This window comes from Hypomesus transpacificus, chromosome 7 (assembly GCF_021917145.1).
Source record: "Hypomesus transpacificus isolate Combined female chromosome 7, fHypTra1, whole genome shotgun sequence".
Taxonomy (NCBI): Eukaryota; Metazoa; Chordata; class Actinopteri; order Osmeriformes; family Osmeridae; genus Hypomesus; species Hypomesus transpacificus.
In genome coordinates this window covers 1,129,530-1,147,559 of record NC_061066.1, presented here as the reverse complement: position 1 = coordinate 1,147,559, position 18,030 = coordinate 1,129,530, and the positions used below count along the sequence as shown (strand labels likewise).

At 45.6% G+C, this 18,030-nt stretch overlaps 2 protein-coding genes across 4 annotated transcripts; both read right to left on the bottom strand.

Annotated features, from left to right (window-relative positions):
* Nucleotides 1–10: 10 nt before the first annotated feature.
* LOC124469766 (protein mono-ADP-ribosyltransferase TIPARP-like) lies at nucleotides 11–3,068 on the bottom strand. The gene is made up of 6 exons (XM_047023257.1): nucleotides 3,050–3,068; nucleotides 2,034–2,895; nucleotides 1,510–1,678; nucleotides 1,082–1,269; nucleotides 628–891; nucleotides 11–455 (listed from the first exon to the last, which is right to left on the bottom strand). The coding sequence occupies exons 1-6, from the start codon at nucleotides 3,066–3,068 to the stop codon at nucleotides 11–13; spliced, it is 1,947 nt and encodes a 648-aa protein (XP_046879213.1).
* Nucleotides 3,069–3,579: 511 nt separating this feature from the next.
* On the bottom strand, nucleotides 3,580–9,227 carry trim35-14 (tripartite motif containing 35-14). 3 transcript variants are annotated; one of them, XM_047022745.1, is made up of 8 exons: nucleotides 6,588–6,872; nucleotides 6,126–6,241; nucleotides 5,492–5,978; nucleotides 5,133–5,228; nucleotides 4,831–5,061; nucleotides 4,704–4,726; nucleotides 4,495–4,613; nucleotides 3,580–4,358 (listed from the first exon to the last, which is right to left on the bottom strand). In XM_047022745.1, exons 3-8 carry the CDS (start codon nucleotides 5,912–5,914, stop codon nucleotides 3,814–3,816), a joined length of 1,437 nt encoding a protein of 478 aa, XP_046878701.1. In that variant the 5' UTR covers nucleotides 5,915–5,978; nucleotides 6,126–6,241; nucleotides 6,588–6,872; the 3' UTR covers nucleotides 3,580–3,813. The 3 variants fall into 3 exon arrangements, 2 of the variants coding, with proteins under 2 accessions (XP_046878701.1, XP_046878699.1); XM_047022743.1 differs by having other exon boundaries at nucleotides 5,492–5,957; XR_006956299.1 differs by lacking the exons at nucleotides 3,580–4,358; nucleotides 4,495–4,613; nucleotides 4,704–4,726; ... (1 more) ...; nucleotides 5,133–5,228; nucleotides 5,492–5,978 and adding exons at nucleotides 7,654–7,778; nucleotides 7,859–7,881; nucleotides 8,066–8,293; nucleotides 8,395–8,481; nucleotides 8,722–9,227 and having other exon boundaries at nucleotides 6,132–6,241; nucleotides 6,588–7,404.
* Between the last annotated feature and the right edge of the window lie 8,803 nt (nucleotides 9,228–18,030).

Here is an 18,030-nt window from a genome sequence, read left to right as displayed (position 1 = left end):
CTCACTAGGCTCACACCAATTCCACCACCATGGGCAGCTCTCTGTACTTGATGAGGTAGTATGGGTAGCACTGGCATCTGTCAAAGACTACAAAAATGGAGGGTTTGGGCAGGCTGTCGACACAGGAGTCGTACAGGATGCAGTTGTTCTTGCTGACCGGTGGGGGACGGCGGAACTTCTGCTTTCCAACGACCATCTTTCCCACCAGAACCTTGGCGAGGAACATGTGTTGGGTCAGGCTGCCACCAGACGGGGTGGCGTAGGTGTTGGAGTATCTAGCGTCGCAGGCAAAGTAGGCACCGTACCCATGAGACACGCCGTTGACCCCGGCGACACGCGGGTCGATGTTGTTGTGGCAGATGTCTTGGATGTTGGTGCCTGGGGTCCCGTGGAACAGGTGGCGCTCCAGCCCCTGCCCTGCCTTGGGGTCACACTTCAGCATGTGCTCCTTATGTCTGGGGCAACACAGACTTGTTAGCACAAGGTAACTACCGGTAAACACATTCGGAAAGACACTCACATGATTATACATTGTTGTGTTTAAATGTGCTATAGGATTAACATTGACTTGGCGGCATTACTCATTGTGAAACTTGTAAAGTAGTAGGTATTGGTCACTTCCTATACCTCTGGAACTTGTCCCAATGGAGGACGTTCTGAATCTGCAGGATGTTGAGGATCTCCACGCTGGTCTCTGGCAGGCTCTGGTGGAACAGGCGGTAGATCTTCTGGTAGACTGGAGAGAAGGGGGGCACGTCCACCATGATGCTGTTCTGCTCGGGGTTTGGAGCCCACGTGGGAGGGTACCAGGTGGAGAACTCTTTCAGGGGATCCACGCTGAAGTTACCCGCCGGGGAATCAGCAGGAGTGGGGACAGTCAAAACGCCTGTCCTGTGCAGTGAGGGGAAAGTCGGAGCGATGTAAAAGTATTGTCTGTGGTCTAGATTTCCCCAGATTGGGCTTGACACTATCTAGATTACACTAAGTATGGGGTTGACATGTCCCCCCCCCCCACATTCAGACATGTTGTATTTGTTCCCATTCCATTTAAACTTCAGCCCCACTCAGCAGTGGGCTGTACCTGAGGTGAGGCAGGATGTCGAGCACCGAACGGTAGGCCGGTCTCCATCGGATCCTGCGCTCAAAGCCTGTGGTGACATTGGTCTGGGTCATGCTGAGGAAGTTCACCATGTACTCCTGGGATCCGATGTGGAAGCGACAGTCCAGTCTTTCACTGGCCATCGTCTCCAGAAGGAGCTTAGACACATCCTGCCAAAGCCATCACAAACACTCTGCTATCACTAAAGCTCAGTATTAATGACATGCAGTCGAAGGACAGAAGAAGAGTTTGACTGGTACAGAGGAAGAAGCCAAGGCAATGTGTTTGTGTGTGGTCGTGGAAATGTTTGTGTTTGTGTGGTTCTGTGTGTGTGTGTGTGTGTGTGTGTGTGTGTGTGTGTGTGTGCGTGTGTATGTGTATGTGTGTGGTTGTGTGCACAGTAGCCCTACCTGTTTGTACTCCTCCCAGCTGAGGTAGTTCCACCAGAAAAAGTGCCACTCGGTAGGGAAGTGGGGGTTACAGATTCGGTTGGAGGTGTTGGAGAGACGCCTCACCAGGTCATACTTCTCAGATTTGCCAACCTCCATAGTGTCAAACGACAAGGTGACTACAGACATTCTGGAAGATATTCACAACACATATTGCTGGGAAATGATGTCCAAATGAAGTGAATTGGACACAAGATTTCACATTGCTGAATACGCTTGACATAATAAATGCATACATTTCATTCATTTGACAGATACTTTCATTCAAAAAGACACAACAAAGAGTGCATAGAAGGTATGGCAGAAGATCATGGACATAGTTTTAACAGTATTCAGTAAGAGTTAAAGTCTTCAGCTACCAGGCACAATGGGCAAAAAGATACAGAGCAACAATAACATATTGGTTACAGTAGCTGGCTAATTAAGGCAGAAACAAACCACAAATGTCCATAGTGTATTAGAGAATGCTGCATTACTCTACTCACCCATCACGCAAGCTTATCTCGTCTCTGCTGACATTACAGTACAGCCTCTCCAGGCGTACCTGGTTACAAGTGGAAAAGTCCAACCACTGATCGCACGTGCTGTTCCGCAGCTGCCAGTGGAAGGGGAACGACGTGTGATGTTGCTTGCACTTGAGCCCAAGGAAACAATCGTTGATCAGGAAGTGCTCGCATATCTGGATGTCAGGGGAGTGCTTGGTGTGGAAGAGGCGACAGGCAGACAGGGGTGGAGTAGAGGTTGTGAACTGGGCCTGGTAGCTTGTAGAGGCTACGGCGCTATCTTTCTTGGCAGAGGTGCTGGTCTGAGTTGGAAGTTGAGGTTGCTTGATGATAAAAGGCAATGGGAGGATGACGGAGTTGGGGATGAGGACCTGGTTGGGGGTGGGGAGGCCGGGAGGGTGAGGTGGTGGGGATATCTGGAGGGTGCTCTGGGGGAAAGTGACCAGGACATTAGGGGTGTTTGGGTCGGAACCTGCGTATGGAGACAGTGATTGGATGATGATTTGTTGAAGGCTGACGGCTCCGGTCTGGGGCTGGGTTGGGGCCAGGGTGGTCCTGGGTATGACACTGATTTGGCCACACCCTGGGTCTGGCACTGGCTTGGACAGGAGAGGAGTGAAACAAACATTGATACTGTAAGGTGTCACAGTCCATCCGATGTCCACTTGTTGTGAGCGAATACTGTCCCACACTGGAAGGCTGGTGTTGGTGTCAGAGGCTATCTCCAGAAGAAGAAGATGGGAGCTCAGGAAGCTGACTTTGGGTGACTCTGAAGGTGAATCTCTGCGTGAAATCTCACTTTCCTTTCTCTTTTTCATCTTGCTTGTTGAGAGGTTAGTTTCTTCTATAATCTGTAGAGAAATACGAGTTTAAAGCAGGACTAGCTACTTTAAAAACTGCAAGGGTACATCTAAAATTAATAATTAATTCGATGGTTTCTGTTGCAAAGCCCTGGGGACACAAGTAATGGTCACCGTCCAAGCTGTCCTTTTGCTCACCTTTGAAAGAAAAATACATGTGCGATTTGCTAACGCTTGAGAGAAGAGGCTATCGAGGGCATAGTGACGGGTTTACACATTAAGTCAAACATAATCATTCAAACCATCTTAAAAACGTTATACAAACATACATAACCATAATAACAATATATTCCTTCTAACACGATTATAATATAGGTATAAGACTTAGCCTACTTCTGTCTTCTTCCTTACACTGCGTTGTGCGTTACTGTACCGCTTTGTCGACTGTCCTATTAGAAGCTATCTTTGCTTAAGTTAATAGGCCTAAAAGTTAAACGATGGTGGACTGAAACATTCGTCTACTAACATAATTAAATGTAGGCCTCCGCAGTAGGTGCCCTCAAGATAATTTTACAAATGATTTTAGATTCTAGCCGTTCTGAGGGTTTTCACGTCAGTGGATCTGAAAATTCCAAGAGTGGTTTATTCCAGCTGCCCTCTAACGAAAGACAAAGTAGTAATAGTAATACTAATGATTATATTCATCAATTACAAGTAAACGAAACAAATGACATTTCAAGTTGACATGCTTTTATTCTTGCTCGAACAAACAGTTACAAATTGTCACAATTATATTATCTGAAACAAAACAAAAATAACAATCGGAAAATACAATCTTAAGTGTAGTGACATGCAATTAATAATTGGATAGAATCTCAGAATATGTGTAAGTGCTGTCTTATATTATTTAAATAATAAATCAATTAGACTTCAAAAGATAAATATATTATGAATTGAGATTCTCAACTACAATCAATCGTTTTTACAGAGACCTCTAGTGGCTCAATCCTGAGAGGACACTGTTTACATCCAACCCAGAAGTAGGGGAAGACCTTTTCAGAAAAGATGTGTTTGAATGTGTAGATGTTGGAGTTGTCTGCCGGATCAGAGAAAGACACTCTCCCCCTCTCACAATCCACCTGCACCCTGATTCTGTGAGGCTTCTTCTTCAGGTTAAGACGTGTTAGGGGGGAGGTTCCTGCAAAATACATCTTGTGGTAAAAGTAAACAGATAAGTAGCCATTTTTCAGCACTGAGGATACTTTTTCCTTCCTCAGGACAGATTCTTTGGCCACACCCAGGACCCAGGCGGTGTTCTCCCCAACCTCTACATCCCAGGTGTGTTTTCCTGAGGTGAAGCCCTCGTGGCCCAGGACGCCAGTATCAGGGTCAAACCTCTCTGGGTTTTCCGGAAGCATCTGTTTGTCATCACTGTCTCTCACACTCGTGAGGTCTTCTGATAGGAGGAGCCAAGGAGCAGCTGTGTTGGGGTCAAGGGTCACAGGGGCTGAGGAGAGTGTGACAACACATCTTTAGTCCCCGATGAAGTGACAAAGCCGTGCTGCCGTCATGTCTTGGGTTCTACTGAGTCTGTCAGACTGTACTGTACATATACACACTATATCATGGTCTTATGTACTTACTGTATTTAATGATCCCACGCATTCTCTCCCATACCATGTACTTAAGAGAACCAAGGTACTTGGCCACATCTATGAGGCATCCCTGATCCACAACTGGTTCCTGTAGTGTACACTGAGCACTGCAACACAAAATAAAGTACTTTGATTGGAAACGCACAAGGCCACTGGCAAAATAGGTTGTCAGCACTAACAAAAATGAGGAAACATACCTTGACATGGTCTTCTTGTATTTCTGGGGGGAGCAAAAGACAAATATTAACAAACAAAAACCATTGCACTTTGGTAATCCACCTAGAAAAGATCATTCAAATGACGTCCATCCGCGGACGAGCTCACATGCAGGAGGGAGATGTCCTCCAGGGCCATCTCTGCTTCGAGGGATCTTATCGTGTCAGAGAGAGCGGCTATGTTATGGTTCACCTCCTCAATCTTCTGCCTCATCCTCTCCGTCTTGCTCTCCTGCTCCTCCTTCAGTGAGGCCATCCTAGCCTCCTCCTCTGCCTTGAGGAACTGATGGAGCATCTCAAACTCCTCGTGGGTTCTCCTCTCCACAAAGTAGGCCTGGGCCTGAAAAACAGCTCCTCTATAATACTGTCGGTATTAAGAGTTTTTAATGAGTGATCGACATCAGCGTTTACCTGAAGGTGTGTAGTTATGTTCTCATAGCTTTGCTTCGTTTTGTCAAAAGATTCCTTCTTCTCTTGCAGAGAGGTGAGAGCAAACGTGATCTTCTCCTATCCAAAATAGGAACGTAGAATTTAGATTATGTGAGCCTCTTTCTCCAGTCCTTTCAGAGACGAGGCTGAATAAGTATCTGGGCCAACTCTACAAATATCTACAAAAGCAGACAGTGTTTCACATCCAAGTCCAAAAGGCAACAGTAAATATCAACAGGCTTAACTTTAAAAGCATTATTCCAACCAAACCTAACTTAACACCAATATACAGTGTGCAATCGAAGCCCAATAAGTAATCAGAGACGTTTGAGGTTACTGGCCTTCATTTCCACGATAGCCTCGTTGACAGGGCAGCACTCGTGTTGTTTGTGCTTCCTGGAGGTGTGGCACACCACACAGATTGGCACTTTGTCCTGCAAGCAGAAGAGCTTGAGCCTTTCCCCGTGGAGAGCACATAGCTCCCCTGGTTCACAGTACAGCTCGCCTGCTGAGTCCTGGGCCTCACTCTCCTGGATGTAGGACTCACACAGGTTCTTCAGGGTCAGACTGGCCACAGGCTCTTCCGCAGTCTCCCTCCTACAGAGGGGGCAGTCGCGACAGGACCCCTTCCCAGACCAGTACTGCTGCAGGCAGGAGGCGCAGAAGCTGTGGCTGCATTTGAGGACCACAGGGTCCCTAAAGATGTCACAACATATGGGGCAGGAGAGATCCACCTCTGCGAGAGAGAGTCTGGCGACTGCCATCCAGGCTTCCCTTATCGTAAGGTGTGTACGTCAAAGGCAGGAGCTGGAAGTGTAACAGACAAAACTGCCTTCGATTAAGTCACACACAAACACTCTGGAGGGAGTCATATTTCTTTTCACTTGACTGTTTAAAATAACATGCTGTCGAAATATGTTTGCGTTTTGTAAAAGAAAAAAAAAAGAAAAGAAAAAACGTTCTAGAGACACTCACCTTTCAAGACACAGCTGAAAAACAAGCTACGACACTGAAGTTGTTTCGACTTCCTGCTTCCTGTTAAAATGAGTCATCATCCGATGGGGTGGAGCCAAGTGGTCGGCTTTTTAACCCTTTAAAGAAAAGCACTTACTCAAATCTTTGATTGAAAGTTTCCCGTTAATCTTTTTGTTTTGTCCCCGGTTGAAAATATCACAACAGTACGTAAACCATCTTAGCTCAAGAATGAGTTAAATTACCAAGGTAAGATGTTTTATTCAAGTGTGACACTACAATGAAGCAACACATCTTGTAATAGTATAGAATGTTTAAAATGGACAGAAAATCTCAGACTATGCACCAATATTTCAGTTTACAGTTACAAACTACTTTTGATTAAGGCAGCAGACTGCTCCGTTATTATTAAAGTAAAACATAGCCTGTAGATTTCAAAAAGCTATCCCCGTCTGGTAGTAATACCTGGTAGTGAACTTTAACTTCAACAACTTTCAGGCATTAAAATGTCAAGCCATTTTCGGGTCATCATTGGTGGATAAATAGAACTGCCTGAAGTGTATTTGAATGGATTTGTCAATTTTCTGTGGGCCTTCGTTACATGTAAAAAAAAATACAAGAGAAACAGATGAACAGATTAACTTTAAACGATTTAATGTTGAGATCAACAGTTTGCAGATAAATCTAACATTTGGCATCACTTTTGTAGCACAAGAGTAATTTACAACATTCCTCAGCCAAAAAGTTAGTTATTGAACGCCTCCAAAACGCAAGTCTAATATCTGAAGCTTCAGTGGACATTTAAGGCTGCTAGTATTAAAGTATGGGTACACCTTCCCTGTGAACTTGTTGTTGAAAGTGTATAATTCTGTTTGGGTTATCTGATTTGAAAACTTCAACTCCCCTTTGTCGTAGTTCAGCTGTACTCTGATCACACGAGGGCGCTCAGCTACATGTATCGCAGAGCGTGCTTTCACACCTGCCTTGTATTTCCCACTGACAAACCTGATGCTCCACAGTCCACTTTCAGGAACCATTTTCAACATCTTTTTGCGTGCAATTGACTCCTTGACCACCCCTAAGGTCCAGTTGTCACTGTCTCCAACATCCACAACCCAGTAGTGGCTGCCTTTACTGTAGCCCTCAGACCCCAAGACCCCTGCACACATCCGCTCAGGAACATCTGGCCATGCCTGGGTCTCCTCACTATATGTCACACTGGTGAGGTCATCAGTGAGGATGAGCTTCCTGCAGAGTGTGTTTGGATCCATTGTGACTGGATCTTTGGGAAAGGGACAGTACAGAAACACATTTACACAAATGGTGTGATGTGGCTACTATAATACAAACCAGTCCTTGACTCAGGCCACCAAAATACTGTTAGAATGTGCACTTCTGATCCTTGATCTTCTGCTGTGCTTTTTACATGCACTATTTGTACGTTGGTTTGTATAAAAGCGTAGGCTAAATAAAATGAAGAAATGATGTAATTTTAGGTGTTTTCTTAGCTGTCTTCTATGAACAAACTTACTGTGTTCAAGAAGTGATGTCATCTTGGACCAGACTTTGAACTTTAGAGATCCAACGTGTAGGGCCATGTCAATCAACATTCCTGGATCAGTCTGCTGAGGTGTGTGCTGAGAGGTGCTGTTTGCTCTGTGGTTATAAATATCATTGGTGTGGTTACCAACTGAGTCATTTTCAGTCCCAAAAACAACTGATTGAACAGGACTTACCTGTCTAGTATTGACTTGTAGTTCTGTAGAAACAACATTTTTAAAAATGAGAAACAACTCAATTCTTCTAACACCCATTCTATAGGGAACAACTGGACACTAATACGTTTTTCAATTTCTCACTGTACACCTGTTCACATGTTTACATTGCATACCAAGTATGACAAAACTCCTAATCGTCCCCAAGGTTCCCAAGTCATATTGTACCTTAAGAAAGGTGACATTGTTCTCCATGTCCTTACTGATTCCTGAAGAAGTCTCTAAAAAGGACGACATCTCCTTGGTCAAAGTGTCATTTCTTTCTCGTATTACTTCATATTTCTGATTTTCTTCTTTCCTCAGAGCAGCTATCCTGGCAGCTTCTTCCTCCTCCAGAAACTGCTGTAGTTTAACAAACTGGGCTCTTATCGTTTCCTCTCCACGTTGTCCCTGGTACTGAAGAAACCAAAAAAATAAATTTTTTAGAGTGTTAAGAGTCTTTTTCGCTGTCTGATTTTTCGCTGTATGATTTGAAAAAGTTTAAAAAAAATACCAACCGTTATGTGGTCCATCAGGGTTTTATGTTCCACCTTTGCTGGCTCCATTAGACATTTGTTTTTCAGCAGAATAGCCTTGATTTCACCCTAGAGTCAAAGGTTGTATTTTAATATTGTCAAAGTGTATCTGACACAACCTACAAAGACAACAAAACAAAGAACTGTTTTTGATTTGACATTTATGTCATAACCAATTCAGCAGGCATTTATCTGACCAAAAGTATACCCCATAGATTAATTGCTGATAAAAAGTTATGCTAAATGAACACATAATCATTGTATCTGATTAACAGTAAATAAGAGAAAAAAAACTATACTCTATCTCACCTGCAGTTCAGAAACAGCCTCTCCAATGGGATAGCATTCATGACCCTTATGTGCTTTGGATGTGTGACAAACAACACAAATGGGCTGCTTGTCCTCAAAACAAAACAATTTGAGTTTCTCATCATGTAGCAGGCACATGTCCTGAGATCCGGAGACGTCCTGAGATCCTATGGGCGTCTCACTCTTGTTCTGTATGGATTCACAGAGTCCCTTCAAGGCTAGGCTCACTCTGGGCTCCTCAGTAGAACACTGTTTCCGACACACCGGACAGGTCACACTCTCTATGTCCTGCCAGCACTCTTGCAGACACCCATGGCAGAAGCTATGGCTGCACTGTAACACCACAGGGTTGTTGAATATGCCACAGCAAATGGGACAGGACAAGTGTTCCTCCAGCAGAGACACATTAGTCGCCATTTGTAAAAAAAAAGAACAAGAACAGGGAAGTGGTATGACTCTCTTACTCTAGACGGATCCAAGCAGCTATGCTTGATAATAATTAGTCCCGCCTTTCTTTTTCCACACGTCACTGATATGTTTATGCATGTTTGAGCCAGGACTATTCAGGACATGAAACTCTACACCCAAAACCACATAATTACACACACACACACACACACACACGCAGTCTGACTTGTAATCTGCTCTCGTGCTTGCCACAGCCTTGAGAGAGGGAGTGATTGCTCTGGAGATCAGTTGTTTAGGATTTCACGATGTTACCAACTCTATCAGTAAAGACATGTATTTGGCATGTTTCTCTCTCCCTCTCACACACACACATACACACGCACACTTTTATACGCGTACACTTAATTTTTATTGTAGTAGAAGTATTTTACCACTAGATGTCAGAAGAGTGTTTTTCTTCGTCCCTTTCTTTTGACCTGAAACTGTTTGAAAACACAATCCTTCTGAGTCAAGCCAAGCTTATAGCCAGCCCAACCCAACCTAACTCAGCCCAACCCAGCCCAGGCCAGCCTTGCTCAGCCCAGCCCAGGCCAGCCTTGCTCAGCCCAGCCCAGCCCAGGCCAGCCTTGCTCAGCCCAGCCCAGCCCAGGCCAGCCTAACTCAGCACAGCCCAGGCCAGCCTTGCTCAGTCAATCCCTGAGACTCCAATGAGCTCCATCAGGTGGACATCCACAAGTTATACCAATCTTGTCTTACTGACTGATACCGCACGGAGAGCACCTCCGGTAGCTGTTTTCACCCTCATGTGGGAGCTGTAAAAAGGCACAGTTAAACTGATAGTCTTTCCCCGAGAGGTCCACCCTTGACTTGATTCCCTTCTGCAGCAGTGTGGAGCTCCAAACTGCAGAGATTATATCAGGGAGTTTATTGATGACAGTAGCTCAGAGAGCATACTAAACTCTGTTATTGATAGAACATAACAGTCATATTTATTTTGTCCTTGTATAAACCTATTTACAAATATATGACAACAAGTCAATACTCTATTACTTTGCAGTGTTTTTCTGCTAAGGTGGACGCTAACCAATGAATAGATAACTATTAGTTATGAATGTTCTGAAAAGGGCTAAAAGAGCGAGAAAGAGGGTGAGGGAGAGATAAAGACAGAGAGACAGACATAGATTGAGGGAGAAAAAGAGAGGAAGAGGAGAGGAAACACTGATAAAGGAGGGAGAGTGTGAGAGAGAGAGAGAGTACAGATGGAGAAACAAACAGAGAAAGACAGAGAGAGATGTGATAACAGACTCCAGGTGCTGACAGTTGGAATCCTCCCAGGACTTCTCTACATGCTGTGCCTCAGCTGACTGGCTACAGTCCACAGTGCCTTGTATCAACAGTACCCCTACACTATCCCCCTTGTGATTATTAGCTCGGTAGAAATTGTACTGCAGCCTTGACTCTTCTGATCGCAGAATAACAACACAAACATCAGCAGAGCGCAAAGCCTTTAGCAACAGTATCTATTATGGCATTACTTTAATTGCTGCAGCAGAGATGAAGTGAAGAGGCAAAAAGCACAGCTAAATCATACTCTTTCTCTTATCTTTATTCAATCTGTAAAAAAAACTGTTGTGAATTGTCAACAAATCATTTCCATGCCCTCCACGTCCTCTGCAAAGAGGACCAGCATCGTCAAAGGATAGAAACCCCGAGCACATCCATTTCATCACCGGATGCTTTCATTTCAACTTTTCACACATGAATTGAGGCCTCCATTTAAATTGGATTAAATGCACAATTTCACCATGCCTGCCAGGGCTGCCCACCACAAGTTACCTTTTTCAGGCATATTGATTCACATTTTTCCTCAGCTCCAGCTGAAATGGTAGAGAAACATTTGACAACAATCTCAGTCAGACGACACTGTCAAGCCCAACGGCAAAAATAGTCGGGGGAAAATGACAGTTTCCTGATGTTTAGGGCAAGAGTTTGGAAAAGTCTCACCAGAAGTCATTTCAGACTGACACCAGGTTGAAATACAGGTGAGTTGACGCAGCCAGTGAATACACACTCTCCGACCAGAGACACACCACATGTCCTCCCTCCAAGCACACACAGACACACACACATACCCACACACAGACACACACACATACCCACACACAGACATACACACATACCCACACACAGACACACACACATACCCACACACAGACATACACATACACAAATGCAATCACCCTTCACACACATCTGGCCTGCAGTGGGAATGAGGAGGTATGGTCAATCTGATTTAGAGTGGTTGGTGGAAAGCCCTTGGCTCAGTCTTCTCCTTGTGGCTCTGGAAGGTCGCCAGCCACCTCCAACCCCTCTCAGTCTCCCACACGCACGCACGCACACACACACACGCAGCACCCCTGAACAAGATTCAGAAAAGCCACAGATATATTGGGTGAGCAATATGCAGCCTCACACACATCCAATCATTCCCAAAGGAGTTTAAAGGAGCAGCATCAATTCAATAACCAGGACCTGACAGAGCAATTCAGCACACTCACTCTCTGCAACCTAATTCTACTTTCCGTGAAAGTTCTGGCAGAGGAATAGAGAGTGATCCCATGGTTGTTTCCTCGATATGAATTTGTGCACCCACTATGACTCAAATCTTTATTACAGTAAGGTGCGGTTTGTGAAATAACTGAAGAAGAGCAACACGGTCCCTGTGACAAGGAGATGCCTCCAATCGTTTCGGCGGAAATGGTGTTTCACGTTATGGATCTTTCTCTCCTGCCGCCACTCTGAACTTGGAGAACGAGGGACGGCTGTAATGGAATCACGAGGCGAGAGTAGAAAACGTCAGATACAATTCATTCACCATAGGGCCCCGCCAAGCTACTGGAGGGTTTGGGATCATAGTGGCCATTCTGATATAGAAAACAGGTTCAAATCAATGTCACAGACATACCATCTCCATGCAGGTTATGTAGCCTGTGGAAACAGGTCGGGGCCTAGCTGTCACCAGCGACGTGTCAAATCCTTAGTGGCAAACCCATAGGGTCTACAGCCGGAGGTATGTTTCACTAGAGAGGGCAGAGGACATGGAGGCGAGGTGGTTGCTGGTGGTGTGTGTGTGTGTGTGTGTGTCTGTGTGCATGCCTGTTTGTGTGGTAGAGGTCCTGCACTGAGAAATGTCCATCCTCTCATATAAGAGATGTAGGGTGAGTATGCACCCTGCAACCCTGCACCAGCACACACAGTGTCATACGACCATTCAGTTATCATGAACTGTTGCACGGCTAACACAAATAATCCAGATCCTTTTGCTTTGAGGAACTTCATCTTCCATCTGTATTATCATTCTGCCACGGACACTGGAGTCTCCTTAGAGCCAAGATAGATGTACCATATCCTCCACTATGACATCAGAGGGCCCCAGTCACATGATAGAGGACATTAAGCCCTGTCCTGGGGGACAGCGTCTGCCCTCACTGGCTGGGAGCTGGAGGGACTCGTGAAGGAGGAGGATCGTTAAAGGGGACCATATAATCCCCCATCGACCCTACGAGCCCCCAGACACTGACTGTGTGTAGAGGCAGAGATCAGGGACACACTGATGTGTTTGTGTGTGTGGGTGTGTGTGTGTGTGCATGACAGTGTGTGGGTGTTTGAGAATGCATGGCTTTATTCATGATCAAGGGTAATGGTGATTGGTGGAGAATATGCTGTCCACTAGTGTGTGTGATGAGATGTGAGGGTCTCATTGGTCCTCACTGCACTCCACACTGCTGATTCAGACTGGAGAGGTTTGTCTTGATAAAATCTTTGCAAAAAAAAAAAACATTGCAGCTGTCACTAACTTGACAGGGTCCAAGAAAACAGGATGAACATAATACTTTTATTAGGGCAGTCAGCACACTAGCAAAACTACTGTACACACACAGACATAGAGACATGCGCACACACACACAAACACACAAACACACACACACACTCACACACACAAACTACATTAGCCCCTTAACACCCCCACATGAGCATCAGATCCTGGCTCCACATAACTCTTCTCTGTCCCAGCAACCTTTTGTCCCTTGTGAAATGGCTGCTCCGCTGTGGACAAGCTATTTTCTTTTTATTAGTGATCTCTCCCCAAGGAGGTTTTAGATTGGATGAGCTAACACGCTGGCCTCTTTCCACCTCCGTCAGTTCCCTTCCTCACGCCCCCCAACCCTCATCTATCTGCCTTCTTACTGTAAGACCAGGAAGCCTTCAGAATAGCTTGCTGAGGGCGACCAGATAATGGTGCAGTACCATTGAGTGAACCTCAAAGGAGGATGTTTGAGTCATCAGGGATGGGGTTTTGAATAGAAAGGCAGGTGTGGGCAGATGGCAGTTGACCTGTGCTCCTCTGGATTGCTGCTCTGTCTGGATGAATGGCTGATAGTAGTGTGTATCCCTCCAGCAGCCCGGCCCCCCTCCCCTCTCCCGTGGGCGTGGAGACGCTGTGGCGTTACCGGGGATACAGCGGCTGAATGTGTCGTGGATGAAGGTTCTGGAGGATTTGTACCTTGTTAGTCTGACATTTCCACTGAGCGAGATTTGCCTCTAAACGACTTGCGCGTCTCCTGCCTTTAAATGTCAGCTTCTAGGCCTAATGATTTTTACCATTAAATGGCCATAAAAAGCAGAGAAGCTAGTCTGCAAAAGCGAAGAAAATAAAATGGGGAGCAGGCTGATCCAAAGGCATGTTTTTCCTTGATCTGGCTTTCAAGTGGACTTGAGACAAGCCGACCTAGTGAGATGTATTTGATTTTGTCAGAAAGTGGATCATAAAACGATATTTTAAGGCACTTGCAAAAAAGTGTATATATATATTTTAGTGCATTCATTTGGAGAAAGGTGAAGCCCTTGAGGGAGTTATAAATTCTTGAATTCACTTTCTTATTCCTCCCCACACAACCATCAAGTGTGGGGCACACCCCCGCTTCACATTAGGACTGTATCACGGCTGGATGGACAGGGATTCATATCAGCTCGGGACTGTGTCTGAATGTCCATAAAACAACTTCTGCACTTTTTTGCATCACAAGCTTCCAATAAATGGAGCCTGCTCCTATCACTTCCCCCCTGTGCTAACTGATAACGATGATCATAATCGCGCTGCCAGATGTATCGACTGACGACACTCTGGTCCCCGAGAGCAGGGCGGTGAAGGGAGGGAGGACACAGTAATCAGACATTGATCTGAGGGCGGGGGAAGGTGGGAGCGGTTGGAGGGGTGTGGGTGGGGGACTGGTCTACACTCAATGAACAGGGGGTTTCGATTTTGATAAACAATGATGTATGGTGGACGAGGAGAGGGGGAAACGAGCCGAGATAATTGTTTTGTTGGTGTTCGCTCCTGGACTACGGGCCCAGTGAAGGTCAGGATTTATTGAGTGTTTCGCAACGCTTTTAGCCATAACCACGCTGTTAGGGATAATAGCACTAGTGATTACACGCGTATCTCGCGTTTTACAACCCTCCAAATTGCCCCATGAAGATGGAGCTCAAGTTTTAAACGAATTTCTCCAGTCAAGGTGAAATAAAATTATCCATTCGCAAGAGGAATGGACGAAAGCTGCTGTTTTCCACTCAGTAGCAATGCTACGGCAGGCCACGTTAAAAAGTGTCTTTGTTGATGTGTCCATGATACATTAAGTGGTGTGTGCATACCTGTGTGTGTGAGGCGGCGTGGGCTGAGGCTGATCTCTGCTCAGACGGCCAGGGCGGTGGGGACTGATGGACAAACACAAGTGATGAGCAACACCTCTACACTTGCTTCTCAGGTCAGACTGAAAGAAAGAGAAATAGAGCGTTTCTGTCAGGACGGACTCTCGCTCTCTCTCTCTCTCTCTCTCTCTCTCTCTCTCTCTCTCTCTCTCTCTCTCTCTCTCTCTCTCTCTCTCTCTCTCTCTCTCTCTCTCTCTCTCTCTCTCTCTCTCTCTCTGTCTCTCTCTCAGTATCCCATGTGCTCTTTTTCACAGTCTTGTTCTCCCTCCTTAGCAGGCTGGCTGGTGGTGGGCTGTTTGTTTTGCAGTCCGGCCAGGTTCCTGACGGAGTGGTGCCGGGTGGAAAGGTCAGCATGGTCATTCTTCCCCTCATTAGAGGAAGCCAAGCAGCTCCTGGGTCCAGACAGACAGTCATCAGTATGCCAACAGACTCTAATACACACTCCAATGTGGTTGAAGATACACACACTGGTTGCCTTGAATGAACCCCCACAAACACACACCCACACATTCAAATAATATCACACACATGCATACATGTGTACATGCGTAGGCACACACACACACACACTCACACACTTTTGTTACGTTTGTCATGTCTGCTTTTAATGTGACCCGTACCTCCCCAATACATGTAAGAGTTCGGCAGTAGGTCTTTCCAAATTGCGTCCCTCTGAAAGAAATGACCGATCACGCTTATACTCTCATGGCGTGCTCGACTTACACTTGATTTTCATTGGGCACTGAAAAAACTTTGGGAAGAAATTAAGTGAGCAAACTACATAGTTGTACTCTCTCAGTTCTCATCAAATAAAGGATTAGGTTCAAATATTCTTCTCTCATGAAGTTACACTGTACAATAACGGATCCTCTTCTCTTTCTGTCTCTTCATCATCTGGAATGTCGTCCTCCTTATTGCCATGGGGAGGAATTCACTTCTATTCCACCAGACATATTCACATTTAGGGGTGGGAAACACAGTTTCATTAATAATGCATGTTCGCCGAAATGAGCTCTGAACATTGTGATCAAAGTTTAAATCCATGTTTAAAGAGAGATCACTTTTCATTGTCCATAATTACAGTGGATTAGGGTGGGATTATACGGGGGGCAATCCTGTTAGATTAGGGATTACATCACCCCTGCCGGATGGTCTCAGTCATTTTATAACTCATATCCTCCCACTAGCTGTACTGAACTTAGAGAGCTTTTCTCACAGGAATCAGTGAGCTGCATGCTGTATTTAATACAAACAAACTACACTTGTCTAAACTCCATCCCTGCTATTGATGCAGTGTGGCTCATTAACACAGCAGCAATGTTTGTGTCTGTGATTGCTTACAGCGGCTGGTTAAGGAGTAGTAAGACTATAGATCAGCTGGGACTAGATGCTCGGTGTAGATTTGTATTTACTTTTGCTGCTGTGTGGATTGACAGTAAGCACCTGCAAAAGGGCCAAGGCGGCTCCCACTAAGCTGATGTGTTTACACGCTCTGTTGATTCAGAGAGAAGCCGCGGCGTTGAGAAAATGAGGGCTTGGGCCACTGTGCCAATCAAAACCCCTCAGCAGTCTCCGTGCACCTGTAGGAGTGAGGTAGAAGGAGAGGAAGATGCAGACCGAGAGAGATGGAGGAAGGGGAGGAAGGGAACAAGAGAGAGTTGAGCAAGTGACACAGGCAGCAGCGATAGAGGGAGAGAGAGAGTGAGAGAGTGCTGAGGTCATTTTGACCAGTCCGCTCCAGATTTCTCTGACTGTCTGTGTGACCAGGAGGGCTGAGGCTGAAGAAGGAGCGGTGAGGCCTCAACCTGCTCCTCATTTCTCTGGCGAAATCCGGGCTGCCGGGGTCATCCATTTTCCAAATCAATTTTGACTGCTATGCCATCCAACTGTTGAAGTCTTAGGGATCAAAAGATGGACAAATATGTTGTTACAAAGATATCCATGTCCATCTAAAATCTGATTGTCTTCATAAAGGGCTGCAAACCAGTAACATGGTCAGAGTGCTGGACTGTACCACAAGCATTTACATTTACATGTAGTCATTTAGCAGACGCTTTTATCCAGAGTGACGTACAGTAAGTACAGGGACATTCCCCCCGAGGGAAGTAGGGTGAAGTGCCTTGCCCAAGGATACAACGTCATTTGGCACGGTGGGGAATCGATCCGGTAACCCTCTGATTACTAGCCCAACTCCCTCACCGCTCAGCCATCTAACTCCTTGCATCCTACAAGCAACTGCCTCCCTCCCAGCCATTTTGGAATTCCAGTTAGCCCAGGACTGACTGTGTGTGAGTTTGTGTGGGATCTGATTTGTGCTTAGACAGCAAGCTGGGGATGTCTTTCAGTGGTCCTCTACAGTGCCGGAATGTTCCATGACTGGTCACGGTGCCATATCACCCTCTCTCTCGAACGCTCACAGCACCAATTCAAGGTTTGGATTGAATGAATGAAACAAATGGGAAGGAACCAATCAAACACAGAGCAACAGGAAGGGTTCCCTCAGGGCTTTTCCCTATTACTGAACCATTATCCTACACTGTTATTCATGGTTGCCAGGTTAGCAGACAACCTTCACTCGTGTTCCCAACAGCTGTGTTGTGTCTGTTTCATCTCATTTTACGTAAAGGAAACCTCTGGTCTCTGAAAAGACTTATATCACACTTGATATTACAAAAAAGCTTTCCTACCTCAGAAAAAGCTATTTCAGTTGAGGCAAAAATGACACATTATTTTTCACGTTTATAATTGCTATGTAATATAAGGTTGAGAAACCTATTAATGGGAACATATATACGCCATAGCAGGAACACCGAAAGAAGTCATTAAAGATTAATGAGTTTTTTGGGGAGGCGTATGTGGGCGGATAAACGGCTGGCGGCCGGCGAGGCTGTCGGGCTGAGAGACAGATCGCGACGGGCTGCCTTGCCGACGCTGTCACGCATCGCCGGCCACGACAGGGTGTTTGGCTCCTGCAGATTAATTGTCAGCGCTAAATTAAGTTTCTCGCTCCATCCATTCGTAGACTGAAATTCTGCTCTATACCGATGAAGCTCTTGGGTTTGTTTGAAGCAAGGGCAGGAGAAGAGGGGAGAGGAGAGGAAGAGGAGAGTTTCCAAGGGGTTTGAGAGGAGA